This window comes from Lissotriton helveticus, chromosome 7 (genome assembly GCF_964261635.1).
Source record: "Lissotriton helveticus chromosome 7, aLisHel1.1, whole genome shotgun sequence".
Taxonomy (NCBI): Eukaryota; Metazoa; Chordata; class Amphibia; order Caudata; family Salamandridae; genus Lissotriton; species Lissotriton helveticus.
Window position 1 is genome coordinate 140,082,174 of NC_136068.1, and position 12,722 is coordinate 140,094,895.

At 46.6% G+C, this 12,722-nt stretch overlaps 1 protein-coding gene across 1 annotated transcript in view; it reads left to right on the plus strand.

The window, feature by feature from the left end:
* CCM2L (CCM2 like scaffold protein) overlaps positions 1 to 12,042 on the plus strand; it is an 89,867-nt gene extending 77,825 nt beyond the window's left edge. The window contains exons 8-10 of the mRNA XM_078650446.1: positions 2,881 to 3,028; positions 10,422 to 10,560; positions 11,219 to 12,042. Coding sequence (XP_078506572.1) covers positions 2,881 to 3,028; positions 10,422 to 10,560; positions 11,219 to 11,499 — 568 coding nt within the window. The 3' untranslated portion in view covers positions 11,500 to 12,042. The remainder of the gene's footprint in view (positions 1 to 2,880; positions 3,029 to 10,421; positions 10,561 to 11,218) is intronic.
* Positions 12,043 to 12,722: the final 680 nt, after the last annotated feature.

A 12,722-nucleotide genomic window follows, 5' to 3' on the forward strand; every position in this document is an offset into this window, starting at 1 on the left:
TGCCTAGAGAGCCCAATGTTAGCCTAATCAACTGTATGTCCCTATTATTAGTTGGAAGTTCTACCACTCTATCGAAAAGTGCTTGGCGTAGCCAAATGGTTAACCCCCCTTTTGGCCGACCCTTGGGTCCCTTGAGTGCCGGCACGAAAAAATTCAAGAATCCCTGAAGAAACTGGGGCTCACAGGCCCAGGTCTCTTGAAAAAGACAGATGTCAAAACTATTTACAAAAGAAACCCATTCTGGGGATTGTAGTCTAGGGCCCAGTCCTGCCAGGTTCCAAGATACTATCCCACCCATGTCCCTCAAAGATCCAGTGGTAGCTAGGGATAGTGTGCTTGTGCTATTTACCCTTTGTTGCTCACATCCCATATTTTGGACCATGATTAATTCATTAGCCACCATCCCCACCGGAACACTGGGCACAGTATCAATGACTGGATTTGAATTCACCCCTGTGTGATCCGCACTATCTATCCCCTGCCACCCACTACAATTTGAGATGGGCTCGCTATCTCGAGGTTGCTGGATACCCAGGGTCGCCACCCCTAACCCGTTGGATGGCAGTCAATCTGTTGCATCCAACCCAGAGCTACTGGGCCTGTGTCCGTTTACACCCAAGGGTATATGTAAGGCATTCCAAAATGGGAGAGGGGACAGCTTCCTCAATTGGATTCCTGATCGACTAGGCGGGGAATATCTGAGTTCTAGCTGGAATAAATTCTCTGCTAAATCCTCCGTAGTCAAAGGTAATTCATTTACATCTTGGGTTTCTCCGGGATGGGTCAGTCTCCTTACTTTTATTATATCATCCCTTATCACTGATCTACATCCTCTGACATGACGCAGCCAATGAATGGCCTTGTTCGTCAGAGTGTCTACCCCTTCTCTGTTGGAGTCAGCCCTCCTTACTAACTTTGGTACATTGGTCATAAATATTTTCTTTGTAACAAAGTTCCCTTTCGTGAGGGCTTCACCCCTACTGGGGCCTGAACTAGAATTTTGTGCCCCTTGGTTAGAACATATAGGGATGCTTTTTGTGGGTGCCCCTGCCGCCACCCTAGGATCTCTTTTCTGGGACACTCCAGCTAGCCCCCTACCCTCCATGGTACCCCTTATGTTCCTCTGCTTATGAGACCTAGATTGGTTTTCTACTCTATCTTTTCTCGGTGAAACATGGGCCCTGGTAGTTAGGGTTATAGGAGTAATTGGTATCCTTTTCGCCTCTCCATCTACATAGTGGGACTGGGGGGATGTAGTCATTCATCACTCTCAGCACAAGTCACTGTGTCTTCTCAGGTCCGTGCTTCTCATAGTCACTGTTCACTCTTAGCACAAGCCCCCGTGTGTTCTCAGGTCCGTGCTTCCCATAGTCACTGTTCACTCTTAGCACAAGCCCCTGTGTGTTCTCAGGTCCGTGCTTCCCCTAGTCACTCATCACTCTCAGCACAAGCCCCTGTGTGTTCTCAGGTCCGTGCTTCCCATAGTCACTGTTGCACTCAGCACAAGTCCCTGTGTGTTCTCAAGTCCATGCTTCCCACAGTCACTGTTCACTCTCAGCACAAGCCCCTGTGTGTTCTCAGGTCTGTGCTTCCCATAGTCACTGTTGCACTCAGCACAAGCCCCTGTGTGTTCTCAGGTCTGTGCTTCCCATAGTCACTGTTACTCTTAGCACGTCACTGTGTGTTCTCATGTCCGTGCTTCCTTTAGTCACTGTTTACTCTTAGCACAAGCCCCTGTGTGTTCTCAGGTCCGTGCTTCCCATAGTCACTGTTGCACTCAGCACAAGCCCCTGTGTGTTCTCAGGTCCGTGCTTCCCATAGTCACTGTTGCACTCAGCACAAGCCCCTGTGTGTTCTCAGGTCTGTGCTTCCCATAGTCACTGTTGCACTCAGCACAAGCCACTGTGTGTTCTCAGGTCTGTGCTTCCCATAGTCACTGTTCACTCTTAGCACGTCACTGTGTGTTCTCAGGTCTGTGCTTCCCCTAGTCACTCATCACTCTCAGCACAAGCCCCTGTGTGTTCTCAGGTCCATGCTTCCCCTAGTCACTCATCACTCTCAGCACAAGCCCCTGTGTGTTCTCAGGTCCATGCTTCCCATAGTCACTGTTGCACTCAGCACAAGCCCCTGTGTGTTCTCAGGTCTGTGCTTCCCATAGTCACTGTTCACTCTTAGCACGTCACTGTGTGTTCTCATGTCCGTGCTTCCTTTAGTCACTGTTCACTCTTAGCACAAGTCCCCTGCTCTTCTGTGCTGCGGAGCCAAGTGACAGACTGACAGGGAAAGTAGAAACAGGTCTTCTTGCCAGGATGCCTGCTACCTGAAAGAAATGTAAATGTGTGCACTTGGGTAATCTGCAAATGTAGCTGCTGTTTGGAAGCCAGAATTAGCTTTAATTGATAGAGTCAATTGAAGCTTCATAATGAGAAAGATTTGTTGGCTACCCGCTCAGCTCTGGAGTGCGTGCTTTTAACGGAGAGTTATAGAAAATGTTTGCAGCAGCTACAATCTGTGCGTTACTAAAATCTCTATTTTGAAAGCACTTTTTGTATCTTAATTAAACCTAAATCGCATTGCACATTTCGTGGCAGTTTATTTTATACTGTGTGTAAGAGTGCGTGTCCCACTGATCAGTTTAACGTGGATTCAGTTTTTCGTTTAGGGTGTGTGCGTTAGTTTGTATCCAGTTACCAGGAAGCAAAAGCCCAACACTATAGTTACAGAATGCTGTGTTTTTCCCCCAGTCCCTTGACCCTGCGCCCACACTCACTCACCCCCATTGCTCTCAGGACCACTCTTCCATCCTCTAGTTAACGCGCTGAGCCGCTGACGTAGGTGAAATGTGTACTCTGGTTGTGACCCGCGCGCCTCTTTTCTTAGTAATGGTTCCCACGACGCATTCGAAGCTTACTACAGTGGAAATTCTTCACCCTCCTGCCGTGAGTCCTACCACAGCTCCGCCACGGCTTGCAGCGAAAGCGACCACGGCAACGTCGAGCTGGAGCAGCTGCAAGACTACATGACGACGGTAGGGGGCGCCAGCGTCACAGATTTGTTAACGCCTAATCTTGTGGCTTTTTTAAGTTCTCTTTTCTTTGCTCTTGCGTTGCTCTGGGCGGGTTATAAAAATGTATGGGGCATATTAGCAAGGGGAAGTATCGCCGCTTTTTCGGCGATTTGTGCCGAGAAAGCGGCGATACTTCTAGAGCCCTATCCACAAGGGCATTTCAACGCCTGGCACAAGCCCACTTTGCATGCCGGCGACAAACATCACTATTGACATGCAAAGTGGGCGTTCCCACGTCCAACCACATGTGAAATGTGGTCGGAGGTGGGAACACCCTATTACCAAGGCAGGCGTTGGGAGAGGGAGACCTGCGATAAACTCGTTTATCGCAGGTCTCTCAACGCCTGCTCTGACCAGGTGTTAGGGCATTGATAACATGGGGGTGTGGATCATAAAGCTGAATCCACCCCCCATATTATCAAGGAGCACATTTGCGCGTGAAAACAACGTTTGTTTTCATGCGCTAATGTGCCATATCGCCGGATTTCATTTTGTCTCATAGATAATTGCGCGCTATCACAGCGATGGAATCCGGCGATAGCTGGCGATATGGGAATGTGCGTTGTGCGTTTTCTAACGCACTTCTAGGTAATATGCCCCTATGTTTTTTAAATCCTCAGATTTAATCGTCTGATTTTAACCCGTACTCTGAAACGTCATAATAGTCTGAAGGCCGCTTAAAACCCGTTTTATCGATAACCAGTTCTTCCAGTGTGCACTTGAAAAGTCTGATCACTCTCCCTGTAGGTTTCTCAAGTTCTGGGTTCAGGACTTCGGCTGGAGCCGGCAGAAAGCCAGGAGGACACTGCACTATGCACTGCCCTGCCATTGCTGTCAATGCCAGTAGCAATCAATCAATCAATACATTTATAGAGCGCGCTACTCACCCGTGAGGGTCTTAACACAACTACTAACCAACACACTCCTACAAGCATGATAATTCAGACTATTCCAGGCCCTCCAGAGTTATAAGAATGGCTTGGGCAGCAGTTATTAGTCATTTTTTAATGTAAATTGAATAAATAAACTACTGTTGTTGGGCTCATCTCTAAATTAGAAGAACAGCGCCACCATGTGGCAGACTGTCATAAGTGCTGGTGTTGACAATTAAGTGCTGTTGCCGAGCACCAGAAACCACCAGTTCAAATTAAGCACTGGTTACAGCCCATTGGTTACTAAAGTAAAATCTGGTTACATCAATCACAGTTTTAGACTTCAAATGCCTGATCCTTACCTTTTAATCAAACACTAATAAACATTCAAGCAGGCTGTTGCCCCTGTGTTGGCCACACATACCATCACTCATCCACCCTGAGAAATAACCTCACTAACGACGCTAGCTTTACAGCAGCAGAAAAAAGGCCAACAATACTAAAGCATCCTTAGACTTGATGGACCAGATAATTCAAATGTTAGGGCAGATCAGGTATTGCTAGGACCTACAAAACACGGATCTTCCTACTTACATGACCCACTTAATTGCCATGTAAGGTGATGGTTGACGGATAAAGACCGCAGGTTCAAACTTCAGAATGGAAATAAGCAAAAACGAGCAGGGGAAGTCACCCCAAGATAAGTGAGGAACTAAAAGAGGTTCTGAAAATAGATCTAGGGGAGATATGTAAATCTACAGAAGTTTGGTTTGCCGGAGAGGAAGGCCAATGGGCATTTACGCAAAGTGCTGCAGAAGTTCTTAACCCAACTTTCCTGGTCCAAGTGCAGAGAAATACTGAAAGTTACAAAAACTGAAATTTCACCACATGCAAAAACCAAGACTTTCAATACCAAATTTCTCAGATCTCCTTTAGGGGCAATTTACGGGACTGTTTTAGACAAATGAGAGAACTGGGCAAGAGGTAATGTTTTACTGTTTGAAGACTTCAATAAGGATGACCAAATATGAAAACATATATCCACTGAATCTCTTACCCAGTAAAGTTTGAAATACAAATGAGTGGCAGAGTTCTTGCCTTCATTTGGAGTAAGTCTGATTGTCAACTCTTTTAGATTGTGAAGGTTTAACTCTTTCGGGTGATGTCAGTATTTGTCTCAGCCATGTTAAACTAATTCTGTGGTAGGATTATATAACCTAATTAATAGGTATTACTAGGTATCCATTTAATTAACTAGTGTCACCCCTCGCTAAATATTTACACACTTGTGTCTTCAAGAGTGAAATCCTTTGACTTGTGGGGGGCTGTATGGTTTCTCTATTGTCATGCGGCATTGACCCTATCACTGCAAATGTTTTTTCCAATTTCCTTTTTACTCACCTAGTACATGGAGATAGAAGGCTCATCATGCGGCTGGACATGGGTTCCTGGGCTTTATAATTGGAAAATGATGTACCTGGGTAGTGTTTTGAGCTGAGTTATTGAATACCTGGGTCTAATAAATGACCTGTGTAACAAAAGATTAAATGAACAAGCATTGAAAATGCAATAGGTCTCGCAATAGAAGAGTTTAACATTTTTCGTTTTGCAAATGGATGAGTGGCGTTGCGTGGATGAGTGGCGTTGCGTGGATGAGTGGCGTTGCGTGGATGAGTGGCGTTGTTTGTGTGAGTGGCGTTGTTTGTGTGAGTGGCGTTGTTTGTGTGAGTGGCGTTGCGTGTGTGAGTGGCGTTGCGTGTGTGAGTGGCGTTGCGTGTGTGAGTGGCGTTGCGTGTGTGAGTGGCGCTGTTGTTTGAGTGGCGCTGTTGTTTCAGTGGTGTTGCGTGTGTGAGTGGCATTGCATGTGTGAGTGGCGTTGCGTGGTTGAGTGGCGTTGCGTTGTTGAGTGGCGTTGCATGTGTGAGTGGTGTTGCGTGGATGAGTGGCGTTGCCTGTGTGAGTGGCGTTGCGTTGTTGAGTGGCGTTGCGTGTGTGAGTGGCGTTGCGTGTGTGAGTGGCGTTGCGTGTGTGAGTGGCGTTGCGTGGCTGAGTGGCGTTGCGTGGCTGAGTGGCGTTGCGTGGGTGAGTGGCGTTGCGTGGGTGAGTGGCGTTGCGTGGTTGAGTGGCGTTGCGTGGGTGAGTGGCGTTGCATGTGTGAGTGGCGTTGTGTGTGTGAGTGGCGTTGTGTGTGTGAGTGGCATTGCGTGGTTGAGTGTCTCGTCTTCATAAACGTTGGACAGAGTAGCGGATTGCCTCGTTGACAAAGGCCACATAAATTAGACAAACGGAAATCCAGGTAAGCACACACTGACACGGGAACTGAACAGAAAAAGACAAGCATGCACATGCATTAAAGGACATACACACAAGCCTATGAAAACACATACAATGCTAAACTAAAGCACTAGTTAGTCAGATGAGACGTTATGCAAACCTTCTTTACACAGTAATCCCGCACCAAAATTAAATAGCAGGGCTAGATTTTCCTAGAGGTTAGAGAAGCTATGTGGCCTTTAATTGAGATAGATGGCCGCGTATGTTTGTTCTGGAGTGGTTTATTGTCCCAGGAGAGCCGCAGAGTCTCATGTGAAGCAGAGGGTTGAGGAGTGTCCGCATTTTGGCAGCCCCTTTATAACAAGCATGAGATGGGACCCGAAAACACTGGAATGAGAAGGGGCTGAAAGGAGCTAGTGACAGAGTTCAACTGGAGGAGAGGTGGGCAAAAACAATGAAAAGGTGGACAAGGGAGGAGAGAAGGAAAGGTGACAGAGAACTGCTGGAGGAGCAAAGAGGAGAAAAGAAATGCGACACGGCGGGCAGGGGAGGGGGCGGAGCGGGTAAAAAAAAAAACAAGACGGGGGAAAGGCAGATAAGGGGAGGGGGGAGGAGAAATGCGACACGGCGGGCAGGGGAGGGGGCGGAGCGGGGAGAGGGTGTGAACAAATATGTTTACTCACAAGTTAAGTAATTTCACTCCATACCTTCTGGTGCTAGCACATACAATTACATTAAGAATATTAAAGTGAGTGGATTGATTTTGTTACGGTAATTTTAGCAACATATCATCTTCGAGCAGCGTTTTCACTAGACTTCAATGAAATTAACAATATTTGAGGATTCTGTCAATTATTCAATCGTTTTAAGGTCTGTTTCTTTCTGATGTAAACAACGAGAACACAAGCAAAGGAGTAAAACGTGATGTGTGCGAGTGATTAATCAATGCTTGTACTGCGTCTGTGTGGTGTTTCCTGGTGCGTGTCTGTCCGTTTTCCTGTGCATTTGCAGGCAAAGGGAGCTTAACCCCAAGCATGAGATGGGACCCGAAAACACTGGAATGAGAAGGGGCTGAAAGGAGCTAGTGACAGAGTTCAACTGGAGGAGAGGTGGGCAAAAACAATGAAAAGGTGGACAAGGGAGGAGAGAAGGAAAGGTGACAGAGAACTGCTGGAGGAGCAAAGAGGAGAAAAGAAATGCGACACGGCGGGCAGGGGAGGGGGCGGAGCGGGTAAAAAAAAAAACAAGACGGAGGGAAAGGCAGATAAGGGGAGGGGGGAGGAGAAATGCGACACGGCGGGCAGGGGAGGGGGCGGAGCGGGGAGAGGGTGTGAAAGCAGCAGGGGACTGGAGTGCGGCTGAGGGAACTGATGTGCACGCGCTTTTAAGCTCAATGAGCATGCGCATTGAGCTTAAAAGTCACGGGCACTGCAAGGAATCGCCACGATTCCTTGCAAGTTAGTTAAAGAGTGGTTAAGCCCCAATAGTCTCGCAAGCTCGATGTGCATGCGCATCGACAGGCGAGACCTAAAAATGAAATCAAATCAGTGGTTCGGGATCTCTTTAATAAAGTTCCAGGAATGGATCAAATTATTTGGGATCATTGAGTGGTTAAAGTAAGTTTTATGCATGTGCAACTGTGTCGTTTTCTGTACAAGGTTTTCTTGTGGATTGACCACGGCATGGCTGAGCAGTGTCTCGTGATAGGAAAATAGTTTGGTTCGGCAGTGCTTCCTGGCTGCGTCAAGTCATTGCTGGACAGTGTTTCATGGCTAGGTCCTGTTGTGGTTGATGCCTTCATAGGCAGCATGCTTCCAGGAATGGGTCATTGCATTACCAGTCAATGCTTTTGTGATAACTCATGCTGTGGTTAGACAGGTTTGCATGGATGAATCCTAGTCGGGCTGACCAAGATTCCACATTCGGATCTCAATGTGCCCGGAATAGTTTCAAAGGATGTATGACGTTACAACGCATGCTATTACAACGCATGCCTTTACGAAGCAAGTTTTACAACGCAAGTCGTTATAACGACTTGCGTTGGGGGGCGCTGGTTAGTGAATAGTTTAATTTACTATTCTAACTCCAGTCCCCATGGATAGTAGGGAAGGTGTTGGAAACTATTCCCTACCCTAGAGCGCCCCCCAGCGCGAGACGTTGTAAAAGTTGTGTTGTAATGGTTGCGTCGTAAAGGTACTTCGTTGTAAAAGTTGCGTTGTAAAGGATGTTCCCCGTTTCAAAGCTTGATCTGGAGTGTCTGGACAGGCTTTTGTTGAGGAATTGCCGTGTTCAGAAGATCTATCTATAGAAGATTTATTCATACAACTCTAGCATAGTTGAAAAATTAAGTACTATTAATTGGTTTGAGGAAACACCAATTGCTTACAGGACATACAAATAGCAAAACAGCAGCATTAAAACAGGGTATTCTCACAATTATTATTATGAATGTTTTTGATATGTTCGGGAATTCCAGAATAATTTATCAGGGTGTCATTAAAAAGAGGCCCTGATTTATTGTTTGGCAGACAGGTTACTCCCTTACAAAAATGGAGGGGTGGCAGTCCACCGTCCTAAAAGTGCCATCGGATATAATGCCTTGGTAATAAAGCAGACAGGATATCCCCCACCTTTGTGACCCTTGCACCAAGCTCTAAATCACTCCCAAAAGTTTAAACCCGTATAACAGTGTAGTTTATATTTGTACATGAATTATGTGAGTTGGGTTACTTTATTGGACAGACCACAGTATGGCTTAGCAGTGTTATGTGACTGGATTGTAGTTTGGTGTGACATGACACAGTGAGAGCATGAGAGTATCCTGATGTGGCTAGACACAGTGTCAAGGATGCCCCAGGTTGCAGCTCAGCAATTATTTGTGGGTGTGTTGTCTTATTTTTGGCTTTTATGGATGGATCGTAGCATGATAAGGTTTAGGGAGTGGACCAGCCACGGCTCGTGCAGGGCGTTACACCAGGCGGTGACGTCAGGTAGAGGAGGCCCCACCTCTGCTTGACGTCACCGCCCGGTGTAACGCCCTGCACGAGCCGTGGCTGGAGTGGACACGAGAATTCTTTGTTGAAGGCTGGTCATTGTTGTGTGCTAGGGTCATGGTGTCGTGTTAGGTTTTATTGCATGGTATATTTGTGTTTTCTTGAAGAACCCAGACTTGATTGGCAAGCATATCATTAACTGCTCATGCTTTTGGTGCACAGTATTTGCTGTATAAAATCAGAGAACACCAGGGTTTGAGGTGTGGCATGTGGTACAGATATAATAAGCTTCCTTTTTGCATTAATATCTGAGATGTTCTGTTTGTGGTTCTTTCTGTGAAAAGCCAGTGTTGGATGGCTCATACACATTTGGCTAGACAGGCAGCAGTGGTTCCTGCGCTAAGGCGGAGGAGTGTCGCCCCGCTGCTCTCGGAACAGTGGAAAAAGGAAAAATAAAATGATAATAACGTTATTATCATTATAATTTTTGTACCAGCTACGGGGCTATGTTAGGGCGGAGCGGGGCTGGTGTCACAGGGTGGAAGAGTGTTTTGTGCACCGTAAATGTGCACAACAGGTCGTTCGGCCGTAGACAGTTTGGCCGGCCATCTTGGGCAGGCCTAAAAATCATGCGCACTTAGCATTTCTCCACCTAGCCATGTTTCACAGCCATGTGGAGAACAGTCCCAAGGCTCCCAGACACTGTCTGAGTGACCAAACAGGCCGCTCAGGCCAATCACAATGCTGCTGTCATGCTAGTGGCAGCAGCTTTGTGATTGGCTTAGGGGAGCCTGTGTGCTGTTGGGAGCCAGGAAGAGAAGAAGATGGAGGAGAAGCTGCAGCTTTAATCAGGTAGGAGTTTTTTTTGTATCCTCCCCTGCCCCCTAGCCCACTCCGTAGCAGCCGCCACTGTAGGATAGGGTTTATTTTCTTTGCATTGTTTATGCGTTGTTTAGTGGCAGTATCTTATACATGGATCTGTTTTCTTTGCATTGTTTATTGACGGTATCTTATGCATGGATCTGTTTTCTTTGCATTGTTTAGTGACAGTATCTTATGCATGGATCAAAGTGTTGTTGTTAAACATACAATATATGAATGATGGTCACTTTGTCAGGTGTTTTGAGGGGATTCCATTGTGTCCCCTCTGTTAGCTTGTATTTGGTGACTAACGATTTTTTCTTTCCTCTTGTTAACTGTGCACTCTTCCTGCAGCTGAGAAATAAACTCTCCTCGCAGGAGATCCAGCAGTTTGCGGTGCTGCTCCATGAGTACCGGACGGGCATGGCAGTTCGCGATTATTGCACAGACCTTTTGCGACTCTATGGGGACAAGAGAAAGTTCCTTCTCCTAGGTAACTTCTAAGCATTTCTACTTGGATGTTTATTACTTGCTTGCATCTCAAAAGTTTTGCCCTGCCTTTGGTTGCACTATGGACATAAGTGTTGTACGTAAAATGAAATATTCATATTTATTTTGACGGCATGGTAAGTGATATGAGGAAACTGTTAGGCTATCCCTTTCCTTGCTTCAGTGTGAAATATACCCTCAACATCAGAGTCTCTCAGCAGAAAGGGGAATATGGCATTGTCAGGTTATCAGCAGCGGCCCGTGCAGGTAAGAGCGGTGGGGCAGGGGGGATTTTGACAGACGAGGGAAAAAGACTTATTTATTTAATTTTCCCTCGTGGTCATCTGTCGACTCCCCCCAACCCGGCCCACCCCCCCCACCGCTCTTACCTGCATGGGCCACTCCTGCAGGTTATCTTCTATTGAGGTATAGTACAGACTTTACCAATGTCTCACTTCAGACCTCCAGTCTACTAATCCCAGAAGTCAGACATTTCTTGCGTGGTCCTTTGGGCTTGCAATCTGTTGGGCTTTTAGTAGCCTCTAGTGTCCAACCAAGTGGAAGAGGTGTTGCAGGTAGGAAGTGTGGGATGTGTGCTAAGCCCTGTTTGTACCAAATACCCTATAATGTGACCTCACATCTGTCTATTTCCACTGTTGCAGGGTTGAGGCCTTTCATCCCGGATCAGGACATCGGCTACTTTGAGAGCTTCCTGGAGAGCATCGGGATCCGTGAAGGCGGAATACTGACCGACAGCTTCGGAAGGATCAAGCGAAGCATGAGCAGCACATCGGCCTCTGCTGTGCAGAGCTACGACAGCTGGTCTCTGCACTCCGAGAGCGAGTGCTTCAACCGGATGATCAATAACATTACCCATGACATTAAGGCTCTGGCGCATGATGAGGAAGACGAGGATGGCGTGGAGGATGACAACTTCTTATAGCTGTCGTAGGTTTTGCCTATCGCTTGACAGTGGTGGCTGCGGAGAGCGATGGGTGTTCACCAGTCACTGTTTCCTGCTGCTTCTGTCCTGGATCGGTGTGTTCAGGAGCTCACACCAGTCTCTGATCAACACTGCTCTGGGGACATATGGGAACTCCTAGCAATAGAATGATGCCCTTATTTTACATGGGTCCAAAAGGGCACAAGTTTCCAACCCGAACCGAAGAGTGGTTCCTGCGGCTTCCTCTGCTGGTCATTCAGGATGTAAGCTCTTGACATCACTAGAGAGAGTTTTGGATTGAGGATCTTATGACAATAATGTGGACCCTTGTGTTTGATGCTGAGGAACCCAGCATTTAGATGCATCCCTGTTGCTGGGAAGGTGAGATTATGTTGGTGTCTCTGATATAACTTTGGACTTAATGTACTCAGTCTCCTATGATGCTCAGGCCAATCAACCCAAGCAAACCAAAGGCTCAGAAAGCCCAAATAGTCAATGTGATTCACTTCCCAAATAGATATAAGAAAGAACTTCCTTGTAGTACCAGACCATGAACGGTTGTTTTGAATGACTTGTGCTAATAATATGTGACTGTTTTGTCATTATTTCATCAAATTGATGTTTTTTTATTATTGGGATCAAGCATTTTCACCCCACCGGCTTTTGAAACCCACTGGGAGTAATGGTTAGTGACCTCATTTATAAGGCGGCTACAGGGGTTGATGATTTCACTGTCCCACAGTCCCAGCCAGTGCAGATATTATCAGACAATTATAGTGATATGGGTAGTGTAGATTGTTTTGAGAAGATGAGTCGGGCAAGGGATCAATCCTGTGTTATCACTGGGGCTAGATAAGGCATGATGTCACTCCTGCTCCCTCTGGCATTTTGATGAATCAATGTCCATGCAGAAAGACATCCTGCATGCTGCTGTTCACCTAAGCATTACTGACAGAATCAAATTTAACAAGATCACTCCATCTTGGAAATAAACACACTTGTTCCCACAAACTGCCTGTATCCAAAAAACAAACTTTGTCGCAGATAAACGCCACATATCTCTGCGTCCCCACTACCTATATTCAGTCCTTGCAACTCCAAGATCCTGAAGTCCCAAAAGGAAGGTGCATAGAACCTTGTATGGTTACTCATCTCAAGATTGCCCCAAAATCCTCAAATGAGCTTCCCTGGCATACTAGACTCTATCCTTCTGAACAGAGCTT